General features: G+C 43.5%; 2 protein-coding genes across 2 annotated transcripts; both read left to right on the forward strand.

Moving 5' to 3' along the window:
* Positions 1 to 2303: 2303 nt before the first annotated feature.
* LOC143317355 (uncharacterized) lies at positions 2304 to 7171 on the forward strand. The gene is made up of 5 exons (XM_076725489.1): positions 2304 to 2419; positions 2722 to 3060; positions 3268 to 3384; positions 6055 to 6155; positions 7029 to 7171. Exons 1-5 carry the CDS (start codon positions 2362 to 2364, stop codon positions 7092 to 7094), a joined length of 681 nt encoding a protein of 226 aa, XP_076581604.1. The 5' UTR covers positions 2304 to 2361; the 3' UTR covers positions 7095 to 7171.
* Positions 7172 to 9742: 2571 nt separating this feature from the next.
* Positions 9743 to 10687, forward strand: LOC143317268 (protein S100-P-like). Its single transcript, XM_076725329.1, has 2 exons — positions 9743 to 9954; positions 10492 to 10687. Exons 1-2 carry the CDS (start codon positions 9817 to 9819, stop codon positions 10630 to 10632), a joined length of 279 nt encoding a protein of 92 aa, XP_076581444.1. The 5' UTR covers positions 9743 to 9816; the 3' UTR covers positions 10633 to 10687.
* The last annotated feature ends 1313 nt before the right edge of the window (positions 10688 to 12000 follow it).

Raw genomic sequence — 12000 nt, forward strand, 5'->3', positions numbered from 1 at the left:
CACACAATCTACCAGCACCCGTTCAAACGGCTCTGCGAGCACAGGGATCGGATGCAGGAGGGCTGGCTGAACAGGTTGATTGGGCTTCCCCGCAACTTGACAGGTGTGACAGGAGCGGCAGTATTTCGCCACATCGGTTTTTAACCCGGGCCAATAGAAATTGCGCAGCACGCGATGATAAGTCTTCCTAACACCAAGGTGTCCAGCTAAGCTGGAGTCATGCGCAAGACTAAGCACTTGCGGTCGGTAGTCCTTTGGCACTACCACTTGGTGAACGACATTTATCTCACTGGAGTCGGGGCTAATGTAGCCAGAAACGAATTGGACAAATCCACAACTTCACCCATTTTACGAGTCTGGGCGCGCGTAAATGCGCACACAGGGAACACACTTGGCACAGAGACAGAGGCGGGACAGCAGGCAGACACATCAGTAATTGGGTTGTCTACGACTTCGGGCAGAGGAAACACTTTTTCTCCGGCCAAATCGTTACCCAAAATAAAATCAACACCGGCTAACTTAGCAAAAATAGAAGATAAAAGTTGGTTTAACAAAACTGGCAGTCCACCCCTACTGAAAGAACATCACTGAGACAAGCAAAGGAACGTGAGGCCGGTTGGGGGAAGAGGGAGATGAGGAATGCCTATTGCTGTCCAGCCGCCGACCGCCATCTTGGTCCCTTTTATAGCGGGTACCTCCGGAAACAGCCAATTCGCCAGCCAGGATTGAAAAGCATAGACCAATCACCTCTCCGCAATGACACACTTTAATCTGCATAAGGAAAACTTCATAAACACAGACAAGTAACCGGGCGAACACACTAAAAACTAACAAAAATTACGACTGCAGTTGTAACAGTTGCAAACTGATATGTTATATTTGATGTATATGATATGGCTATATCATTTCTTCTGCAGATTTATGTCAGCTCACAGAATCTGCTTAAAGCACTCAACCCCTGTGCTCAGTGTGTGTCAAACACAGGTGTAGCAAGAGTACAAGAGAGCAAATATGCTGCTGAAATATCAGACTTTAGGTGGAGGATGACACTTCATGGACGGGGAAGGAGTCAGAGCAGCATGTCTCTGGAGCTAAGAGCACATGTGGTGTATTCAAATGTCAATATGTCAGACTATAGAAACAAAGCTGTGCCATCATTTTGTAGCTCCTATGTATTGAACGTGTCTATAGGTGGGATCTCAGAGCATTTGCCACACTTAAAACTCATCTTCCTCCTCTTATGCTATTCTAATGCACAATACCTTGAAACTGGAAATCCAATGCTAAGGCTTAGGTTTCTAAGTCCAGCTAGACTTTCAAAGTACAGCTTGATGATAATAAATGTGGTTAAACATTGGGAAACAGTTACTTCACGTCCAAAAATAATCAGCCTTCACTTTTCATTTCACTCATGGGTATCACGGGTCAAAGTCCTTTGCTTGATCCATCCAACCTCCCCAAGCTCCTCCACATGTGGGCTCTTGTTCCTCATACTGTCACAGCCTCTCATGCTTTTAACTCCCAGTGCTGGTCAGGGCCGGAGCTGCTCATTGACAGCACCTTAACCCTCTGACTATCAGCTCTGCTGGTGTGTGTTGTTCAGAGCAGCAGATTTGTCTGGGAATGAATGCAGCTGAAGTTAAAATAGTGTCCAAAATGACATATTTTACAGACAGCTGAAAGTTTTATTACATGATTGCTATCTGAGATGACATTTACTGTCAACTTAACATAAAAATATATATAATAATAATAATGCAAGTCAGCCAGGTCAGTAACGAATGCAGTGTGTGGATGAATGAAGTGTGTGTGACGCATGCAAACAATACACAAAAGCCATCCAGCTGGTGGAGGCCTGAGAGGAAGAGGAGGAAGATACCCAAAGATGCTACAACCTAAACTGACCGAATAAATCAACCATTACAAAACCATCTAATACTGATAATTAACTCAGTGTAAAGACACTAAAATACATCAGGTAAACTTGGGACAGAGTTGAATAGTTGAAACGCAGCTCTGGGCAAAGGCCAACATCTAATACAACATCTAATATCTATGAAAATTCCTCAATGGAAATCGTGATATCACGGCTTCTCTCCTCGACATTGATTCATTTTCAGTGTAACAAGGAACTGCAACCTGAGAACAGAGAACGGGGAAGTGCTCATCAGAATAATGCACAGAAGCTACAGCCGACTTCTGTCGAGGGAGGAAGGAACACAAGATGTGGTTTTGTCACGCCTCTCTGCAGAAAATACAAAAGAGCACCGACGACAAGGTGAAGCCGAGTGTGCTGGGAAGGACTTAGAGGGGCTGTGAAGACATGAGCGTCAGTGATCGGCTGTGAATCAGTGTGGAAAGATGAAGCTTCTGCTCAGCAGCCTGCTGCTTGCCTCTCTGTGTGCGCTCTCATCCTGGAGTAAGTAAAAAACACAACCTTTCTTATCTGTGTCACAGCCCATGTCATGATCTGAACCTCGATTCAACTGATGATATCGATGAGATGTAGAAACCGACAACAGTCGGTGTGGCGTCAACAGTTCATTTGCTTGCTGACTTGCACAAAAATCAGAATAAATCACTGTGATTTATTTTAAGCTGTGTCTTTATAGCTTGACTTCTCCAAAAATGACCACTTGCTCCATTCAGCTTCTGAAATCCTGCGGTATGTACAGAATTGTGATAAACTACCCAATCATACAGTGCTCCGTCTCTTTCCAGGTGTTTCATCTGGTGTGCGTGTTGTCACCCAGACCCCTGATGTCTCCATCATGGAGGGGGAGGCAGTAAACATCACCTGCTGCTGGACGGGGGAGTTTAAAAGACTGACCGTGAAATGGCTAAAAAATCAAACAAATATAAAGAGCGAGACCTTTAGCAATCCCCTTCCTGTGGCATCCACCTGCTCAGTCTTGGCCTTTACGACTATCAGGGTGGAGGATTCGGGGACATACACCTGCAAGGTGTTTCAGGACATACCGGTTTTAACTGTGGTTGAAGGAGAAGGTACTGTCATCAGCGTTACGGCCAGAGAGAACACGAAGGACAACACAACAGGAGGTAGGCGACAGAACAGCAGGAGCTTGACAGGCTCGTGTTCAGAGTTTGACTAACATTGCAGTTGATGATAACGATGTGTATTCAGGACGTGGGGTCTGGTCTGTTCAGCCCAGTCAAAGCATGTTTTAAACATATAATTCACACACAAATCACATTGTATATTAGAATAAAAGTTTTGCACCATTTGTGTTCCATTTTCAACACAAGGCGATCATCCAGGACCCAGCAGGGATTCTGTCCCACTTGCCCTGATAATTTGCCTGGCTGTAGGGGCTCCGGTGCTCATTGTGCTCGCCTGTTTCTGCGCTCTACAACGGAGGCAAGGTATGAACGGACGCAGACATGGTTGGTTCACCAACCATCTAACCATGCAAAAAAAAAAAACTGAACATGCTGTAAAAAGTCAGAAAGTCACAAAATGTGACTGAATTATAATTAAAAAAAAAAATCGAATTAACATAATTACATCCCTGTTTCAAAAAAGGTGGGACGCTGTGGAAAATGTAAATAGAAACAGAATTTGAGGATTTGCAAACCACTGAAACCTAATATTTCATTGAAAATAGCACAAAGAGAACATATAAAATGTTGAAACTGAGGGATTTCTTTGCTTTTGAAAATGAGAATGTGATGCAGCAACACGTTTCAAAAAGGTTGGGACGGCGCCATGTTGACTTCTCTGTTGCATCAAATCTTCTTTCACCAACACTGTGAGCGTTTGGGAACTGACGAGACCAGCTGCTGTCACTTTGAAGTGGAATGTTTCCCCATTCTTGCGATTTCAGTTGCTCAACAGCTCAATGTCTCCTTTGTTGTATTTCACGTCTCATAATTTGCCAAACATGCAGATGCACATAAACATATAGAATGTGGTTTGGCTTTGTCTTGCTGAAAGTGAACCCTGTGCTGGTAACAAGCTGCACGGTCCCTCGCCTCTTTAGCTTGGCGTCTACAATGTCAAAAAAAAAGAGTTTCAAATCTTCAACCGTCAGATCGCAGGACAGTTTGAAATGAGCTCTACGTGAGCCCGGGACCAGAGAAGATGGCAGTGTTTCTGGATCTGGTTTATATTCAGTTTCCTCTTTGCATGGCAGAGTTTCAACTTGCTTTTAAAGACACGATGTACTGTAGACAATGAAAACCCAAAAATTCTTTGCAATTTGACATTGAGAAACATTCTTTGCGCTGTTTGCCAGCTCAGTCTGTCACAGGGTGGTGAAGCCCTCCTCATCTTGACTTCAGAGACCCTCTCTGGGAGGCTCTTTTTATACCCAGTCATGTTACCCACCTGTTGCCAGCTAACCTAATTAACTGTGAGATGTTCCACCGGCTGTTTTCTTTCAGCACTTCACACAGCCTCTCCAGTCCTTTGTTGCCACTTTGGTCCCAACTTTTTGAAACAGATTGCTGGCGTCAAATTCTAAATGAGGATATCATTTTCAAACATTTCCCCGCTTTGACATTTGATATGTCGTCTCTGCGCCTGAGTTTTTTTTTTTTGGAAACAGGTTTGTAATTGAATGTATTTTTTAATGCTCTGAATGGCAAAAAACTAAATTCCATTTACTTCAAATGTATGTGGCCCGCAGCAGAAATGTCATCCTGAAACCTTGGCAATTTAAACCGACTACCCGACCCCCAAATACATGCTTAGTATTTTAAGTGAGAAAAAAAAAAATACTACTAAAATATTAAAAAGGAGGCCCCCATCTGAATAGTATCAAGGGGTCTAACCTGGTCATGCACGTAGGAAAGTTACGACTATGCTCCTGTTTATTTGGCCTACAAATTCATTTCTGCTATTTGAGGTGAGGTCAGACACGCATCACATTATTAATTCTAGGACACCAGGCACCAGTGCTTCTGATTTTTAAGTCACCAAAGCTTTAGTGTTTCAGTTCATCAACCACAGCTTCCTTTGTACAATCTAAACAGCTGCCTATCGCACATCCGCCAGACATCAGCATTTAGAGTCATGATTCTGCCAGTCTAATGAATACATACACATTTATTTATTCTCCTTTTACGTACATTTTTTTTCTGTACTTCTGGCTCGTTACTAGCTAAATGCTTCACTCTAGCTAGTTACTAACTTTATTTTAGGTATTACAGTGGGTTTATGAAAGCTTTTCCATTGAAAACAGCTGCCTCCTATGTCTGGGAGAAATGCTGATGAGAGCCGTCAGAGGGAACCGTAAAGCTGAGGCTTCTGCAGCAAAACAATGAGTAAAAAGACACTAAAACACTTTCTACTGTGCTGAAGTGACCCCATTCACCATACGTGCTTCATTTGACCCATTTGACAAAAAGATATTGATTAGAGCAACTTTAAAGACAACATAGGTGAGCAGTTGGATGGATGAATACTGAGATTTCTCTAGAGTGTGGAGGACCAAAATGAATGTGGAGTGCGTTTACATGCACATTAGTGCGTTGTCTCGTCTTTGACTCCTCCGCTTCCAGCAAATCTGTCATTTCTATTCTGTGAGTCACCTCAAAGTGGAGGATGAACCCGGTTTGGACTCCTGATGTAGCTACCACTCAGCTGAACTTAGCAAATCCATTTAATCATCAATAATGGAAAAGAGGAATTCCTTGTAGCAATGAGGTTAGCATTATATGATTTAGGCAAGTTTGGTCCTGAGGGGCTGACGGTGAGAATGATGGTGTCCTGCCACAATCTGAACATGGTGCCTCCTCTCTGTTAGCAGGGCAGTGGGCCTTGTGACACTCCTGGTTACTTCTGTAGACTCCAGGCCCCGATAACTGTGACTAGGGATAAGCCGGTGTGAAAAATGGGAGGTAGGATGGCATATTAGTAGAAATATTAGCCTTGTATTTGTAGTACTGTCAGCAGCAGCAACATTGGTAGCAGTGGCTGCAACATCTAGTTAAAATAAAGCTAAAGAGTGGTGCTTCTATGTAGGTTTGCTACAGAAATTTGTGCAACAATCCTTTTAATCATTTGTGTGTGCATGTGTGCATGTGTTTCAGCACAAGCAGCCAGGGTGATCTATGAAGTCCCCCACATCGACTCTGAGGAGGCTGACATGGACAAACACAGCACCAGCTCCTCCAGAGGCTCTTCTCAGTGGGTGAGTCTATTGCTGCAGTCTGCAAACACACCTGTGCACAAATGTGGCATGTAGAGTAACAGTAGTAGTAGTAGTAACGGAAAAAAATAATAAATCCTGTGGCACTAACTGACTGGGAGGGTGTTGGCTCTTCTTGTTCAGCGCGGTGAATGATCATCAGTTCAGCCAGCCTTCAATTGACCTTTCAAGAACTGTTTTTATAATCCACATGAGTTCAAGTGTGAGACGGGGTAACATGTGGTGAATGGTGTGAACGTGCATGTGCACACCGACTCTAAAGACGGAGCAGAACCAAATGTTATTTGACATACAAAGAAATCGAAATCAAGTTACATACCCACAGCGGCTTACCAGTGTGACATACAGCATCTTATGCTGACAGGTTCGATTACATTTTCACCCTATTTAGAGTCACATTTCACGACTAATGCTACTACTACTGCTTTCTCCCACCTCATTGATATAGAAGGAGCATTATAAGCCTGTAAAACACCACAGTCTGCAGGCTTGATACATTATAAGAAACAATTAACAACATATGCGTTGTACATAATAACATTGCAAAAGTTTAAAATATCATGTCCACATTATAACTTGTACAGCTACACTTAAAGCAGGAAATTCTCACATAGAGGCGTTATTATGAAATAATAACTGACATCCTGTTTGTGACCAATTGTGCCTATTGCTCACACCCACTCAGCTTTATATTGTACTCGTCAGCAAAGGTCGTCCGTCAACCTTTGCACGACACAAATCCTCAAGCTCTGTGATATTACCCTTATTTGACACACGTTGATATACGGCCATGCAGCACTTAAACAGATTAAAGTGTGCTTGCAGTAATTGTTTGTGTCTTCCTGTCTCTTCCAGTGTCAGGTTCCTGTGTACGAATCCTTCGATTACTTTGAGCGTGTGCAGACCAAAGACAGTGGGTGAGGATCTGCTCAGGGGATATTCCACATCTTACTTAAAACCTGTTGTCTTTCAGCATGTATATCATGTACATTCATTTGTTTCCCTTTACCTGAATATGTAAATGATTTTATATGAGTGTAAATATTTTCTATTTTTCTATAAAGTCTTATCCATCTTTGTGGTCGAAGTCCATTACATGATAACAGGGTGCATGTGCATATCTAGACGGGTGTATTGTATCAGACTAAAATGAGACAAGTTGATGCTTTTGTTGTGACTTATTCACGATGTCAGTGAGTCAGTGGTCTACACTGGTGATTCGAGAGCGAACAAGAGGGTTTCAGAGTGACTTCAGACTACGAGAAGGCCACTGAGTGGAAACTGTGGTGTTACGGGGTTGCTGCATAATAGGTCAATGACAGGAAGTGGAAACAGCGCCTGTGACGGTTGGAGTTGTTTCTCCTTGGCCTTGTTGCATTTTCATTACACAAGCCGCATTCGCTTCATACAGAGCGTCTAAAATGATAAAGTGATTATTTCTGGAAATGCATTTCGCTGAGACCTCTGTGATCACTCATCTCTGAACACGTCCGCTCTGCATTTCAGATTATGTGTGTATTTTCGAAAATTTCCAGAGACCATGTTGACAAAACACCGTTAACATTACTGAAAGCAGAATTCCGCTAATTGCCAATGCGATTCATACAAACACGCTTTCAAAAAACATATATGCTCACTGTCGGCCTGCATGTGAAGAGAATATAAAAGAGAGCTGAATGATGGTAAAGATCCTCGCCCCTATTATTAGTTTATAAGGATTACACCATGTTGGACGTCATTTACATACTGAAAACGTGACACCATAGCTGTTCTAAGCCAGTTTGTTCCCTCTATCCTTAGGTGGGTTGCATGTTATCTATTTTCAAGATCCAAAATATGTCTGTGGAAATACTGGATTTATATGTTTTGGTTTGGTCCATTTTGTCATTCTAGGCCTCTGTGGCAACATGAAAATACCTTTTAACACGTAAGAAATAGCATTTTCATTTTTCCCTTAAGGTTTGCATAAGGTTTGCCCATTCGGTCAAATCACAGAGGGACATGCAAAGTGCTGAGGTCACAGATGGGTCAAATGTAAAATGTAAAACCTTTGACATCGTGTGACTTTAGTTTGCTTTCATCTGGCTTACTAATGGCCTCACAATGAATTAATGTGTCGCAAGCTAAAATTGTTAACATGGATACTAAATAGTGCCATAAATTATTTTAGTGTCACATATCTTATGACAAATGTGAAGGTAGTGATTAGTAAGTAAATATATAACAGCCCGATGGGCGCCGATTCACTGCCGTTTCATAGCACAGAGACACTTGGCCCAGTGAGTCACCCGGTTTCAGACTGTCAAAGGCCACAGAAAGACACTCCTTCACAGATAGGAACAAAGAATACGTACAGTGTGTTACCCCTTACCTGCATCCCAGCTCTATGCCCACTTACACAACCTGCAGAAGGTGTTAACCACCACACCATGTGACTGCAGCTTTCTCACGCCGTTTCTTTCACTTGCAAACGTTCACCCCTGTACAAACAGTACATGCCCACCACATCAGTGGGATAATACTGCACATTGCTTTTTGCTGGCATGCATGCAAGTTTGAGCTTCGAAAATCTTATAACGTAACTCAAGCGCTTAAACCCAGTTGTGTCAGAGTGATGAGTGGAGGCACTCCATGTTCAGTGATACTCCACATTGCCACGCCTGGAATGAAGCGCAGTCTGACCTGAAAGATCGTTCTTTATTCAAACTGTGTAACATCAGTGAGTAACATAAATGCAGGAGACACTGCTCACCTAACTTACACTGTACACTCTGTGCATGCTCCTTATGATAGGCATACTAATGAGAATAAGCTAATCACCCTTTGTTCTTATCATATAGATAACACTGCTGTAATGTTCCTGTAACATTTCATTTAAATTCATATGCCGTGGAGTCAAACCTCTTAAATGCATCCTTCAGTAATATATTGTAGCAGCAAAATGTGGGAAAGCGAGAGCGCTGAGAAGTGCTCTTACACGCTATATCTTACATTTATTCTGTAACAGAGCACCGTTGAAAGGAAACCAGACCAGCCCACAGGGCCAGAAAAAAACCAAATATGTGAGCAGACATGTACACTCATGTACGTGTACGCAGCTCAATCTTTCCCCTTGCGGTTCATGTCCACTCTTGCACTGCAGCACTGACGACCAGCGACCGCAGCAGATGTGCTGATGCTGGCTTCACATTTGGGGTAACTGGGGTTAAATGTGTTCCGTTATCATCTGACACCCAAAGTTGCAACCAGCACTGAGTTCATACCTCAAAGAAGCAATTCATTAAGGTCTACTTTGAGTCAAGTTAAATAAATCATAGAATTTATTGCCTTTGTGATTTAGTTATGGAAAGACTTCTCCTTAAATCAACAAGTAAATGACTAAAGCTCTATATGGTATGTGAGGTAATATGTACAATGGGCGTTGTGCAACTGGGATCTATGTTGACATGTCGGAGCCGCCACCTCTATCAAACACTTAAGCAGGTATTACCTGTCCTTTTGAGCCGTACTCTCAACCCATTTTTCAAAAGCTATAAAAACAGATCCCTCTTCCTTCCACTCCCAGCACATCTTCAGCTCTGTCGACCGGCGTTGGTCCTCGATTTTCCTCTTTACCACGTTAACCACCTCTTAGGCAGCAAACATGACCCAGCTCGAGACAGCCATGGCTATCCTGATGAAGACCTTTGATACGTACGCTGCCAGCGAGGGCAGTAAGGAGTCCCTGAGCAAAGCCGAGGTCAAGACTTTGCTGGAGAAGGAGCTGCCCGGAATGCTCAAGGTAACGTATACCCCAGGGGAGGGATAGCTGTGCTGACTGGGGTGGTAACAGCACTGGTTAATGAGGCTTAGACACATGTGCTCATACTTTAAAGATTTAAACACCCAACTTAGTACGTGCTACGTAGCACGAGAGCAGCTTTAAGTTACAAAAGAGGCCTCCAGTATTGAAAATGTGTTGAGTTGTGGTGTAAAGTGCGTCAGAACTTGTGGTTACCAGGTTGTTGCTTTGTAGCTGTGTGCAAACATTCGGACAATAAAACCATGACAGATTTTCCAACCGCACCTTTAAAAATGATGACGTTCTGCAGCTGTGCATGTCTGCGTATTTTGCTAAGATGGACCAATCTCTGCGTCCTACCTTAACATTGTGTTGTTGCCATTGAAGCACTCAAAGAGCTACACTCTTGATACTTAAGCTCTACTAAATATGGCGCGAAAAAGAGGCTGATCGTGGCACTTTTAGTTCCCAATTGCATGCAGTGCTACAATGCAGTGTTGTAACACCGTAGTAATGTGGTTTTGTTGGTCTGTGCAGGCAGCGAAGAACCAAGAGGAGGTGGACAAGCTGCTGAAAGGTCTGGACTTTAATAACGACTCTGAGGTCGACTTCAGCGAATTTGTGGTGATGGTTGCTGCTCTCACCTGCGCCTGCCACGACCGCTATCACAAGAAGTGAGCGGGGCGACTGCACCCTGGGGCGGGGGCCGCATACCTCTGGAGTGACTGTTTTCTGTGACAGCTGAATAAAATTGCTTGTTTACTTGCCTTGTGTGTGTGTGTATTATGTGACTTGGCGTGAAATCAGAAGCAGTAAGAATATGGGAAGGAAACTGCAATACGAATGACAAATATGCTGATTGTGCAATCGAGCTTAAAGCAAGCTTAGTTCCTTAAAGTGGCTTTCTCACAGGTTTACCTTAGTGAGAAAACACACACATTCAAAACTAAAAAAAGAGATAATAAACTGAAAGGTATTAAAAGATGCAAACCTATAACATAACAGCATAACAAATATGACAGTAATTGGCCTTTGCGTAATACAGTGGTAGAGAGAATGTGAATGAACGTATCTGTATGGTGGAAAAGAACAAAATGAATCGTGGCACTTCACGTGGGTGATGGTGTCTGACAGGAAATGACTTCTAAGGCACTGCAGCAGGTGGTCAAATAGGCTCAGTCACGTTAGAACAATCATTGCACGTCCTATCTAAGTAGGACACGGGGGCATGAGTGTGAAACTGAAAGCACAGCCTGTTCTGGCTCCTCTGAGTTCTTTGTTTGAGATTTTCACTTCACCTCAAGCTTCAAACAAACAGATGCCACTGTGCGGATGCAAGGGTCTCCGCACACAGCCGAGTGTAACACCACCGTGTTGCTCAGAGATCAGCTCGCCCTGCTGGACGCATGCGAGTGGTCAGAGCAGTGGCTTTGTGTCTCACGAAAGCGCCTCAGCCGCAGGTGGGTGAGAAGAGGACCTCACAGCAACAACAACAGGACGGAGCAGAGGAAACACAACAGCTCGACAGCGTAAACTGATAGGAAGATAACAGTGGATTTGGAGATTCAAAGACACTGGAGTGGAAACTTTTTTGCATCCAGTGAGTTTGTTAATCCTCTGATCAGAGGCATCAAGCTGCCTCTTAATCCATCTCTGTGATACTTTCTGTCTTTGGGTCAGGTCAACACTCTATTAGCCCACCAGGGAGCACTGGCCGAGTGACACACTTTCTCCAGCCGGGGCAGTTGTGTAATTACAGAATGTGCGTGCTGCCCTCTAGTGGCGGCACACTCTCCCTTTCAAAAAACGGTGTTGATAAGGACGTTTCAAACAGGTGCTTGCAGAAGAAGTGCAAAGGTTCATCGTTATCAGCGCTACCATCACGGATCTGCCATCTTGAGCGAGTGTGGATTCGTGACCTCCCGTTTCTGTGCAGTTGATTAGACTGTGCAGGCTGAGCCCAAGGCCTCACACTGCTTTTTGTGAAACATGGTTGGCCTGTAATCGGCTTGCAAGGTCATTAAGCTCAGACTCTCCTCTCTCCAC

This window comes from Chaetodon auriga, chromosome 24, assembly GCF_051107435.1.
Source record: "Chaetodon auriga isolate fChaAug3 chromosome 24, fChaAug3.hap1, whole genome shotgun sequence".
Taxonomy (NCBI): Eukaryota; Metazoa; Chordata; class Actinopteri; order Chaetodontiformes; family Chaetodontidae; genus Chaetodon; species Chaetodon auriga.

Excerpts from the sequence above, each read along its gene's own strand:
- LOC143317355 (XM_076725489.1), top strand. The coding sequence starts at position 2,362 with ATGAAGCTTCTGCTCAGCAGCCTGCTGCTTGCCTCTCTGTGTGCGCTC. Across the intron at positions 2,420-2,721 it reads GTGTGCGCTCTCATCCTGGA|GTGTTTCATCTGGTGTGCGT; the intron begins GTAAGTAAAAAA and ends GTCTCTTTCCAG. Across the intron at positions 3,385-6,054 it reads CGCTCTACAACGGAGGCAAG|CACAAGCAGCCAGGGTGATC; the intron begins GTATGAACGGAC and ends CATGTGTTTCAG.
- LOC143317268 (XM_076725329.1), top strand. The coding sequence starts at position 9,817 with ATGACCCAGCTCGAGACAGCCATGGCTATCCTGATGAAGACCTTTGAT. Across the intron at positions 9,955-10,491 it reads AGCTGCCCGGAATGCTCAAG|GCAGCGAAGAACCAAGAGGA; the intron begins GTAACGTATACC and ends TGGTCTGTGCAG.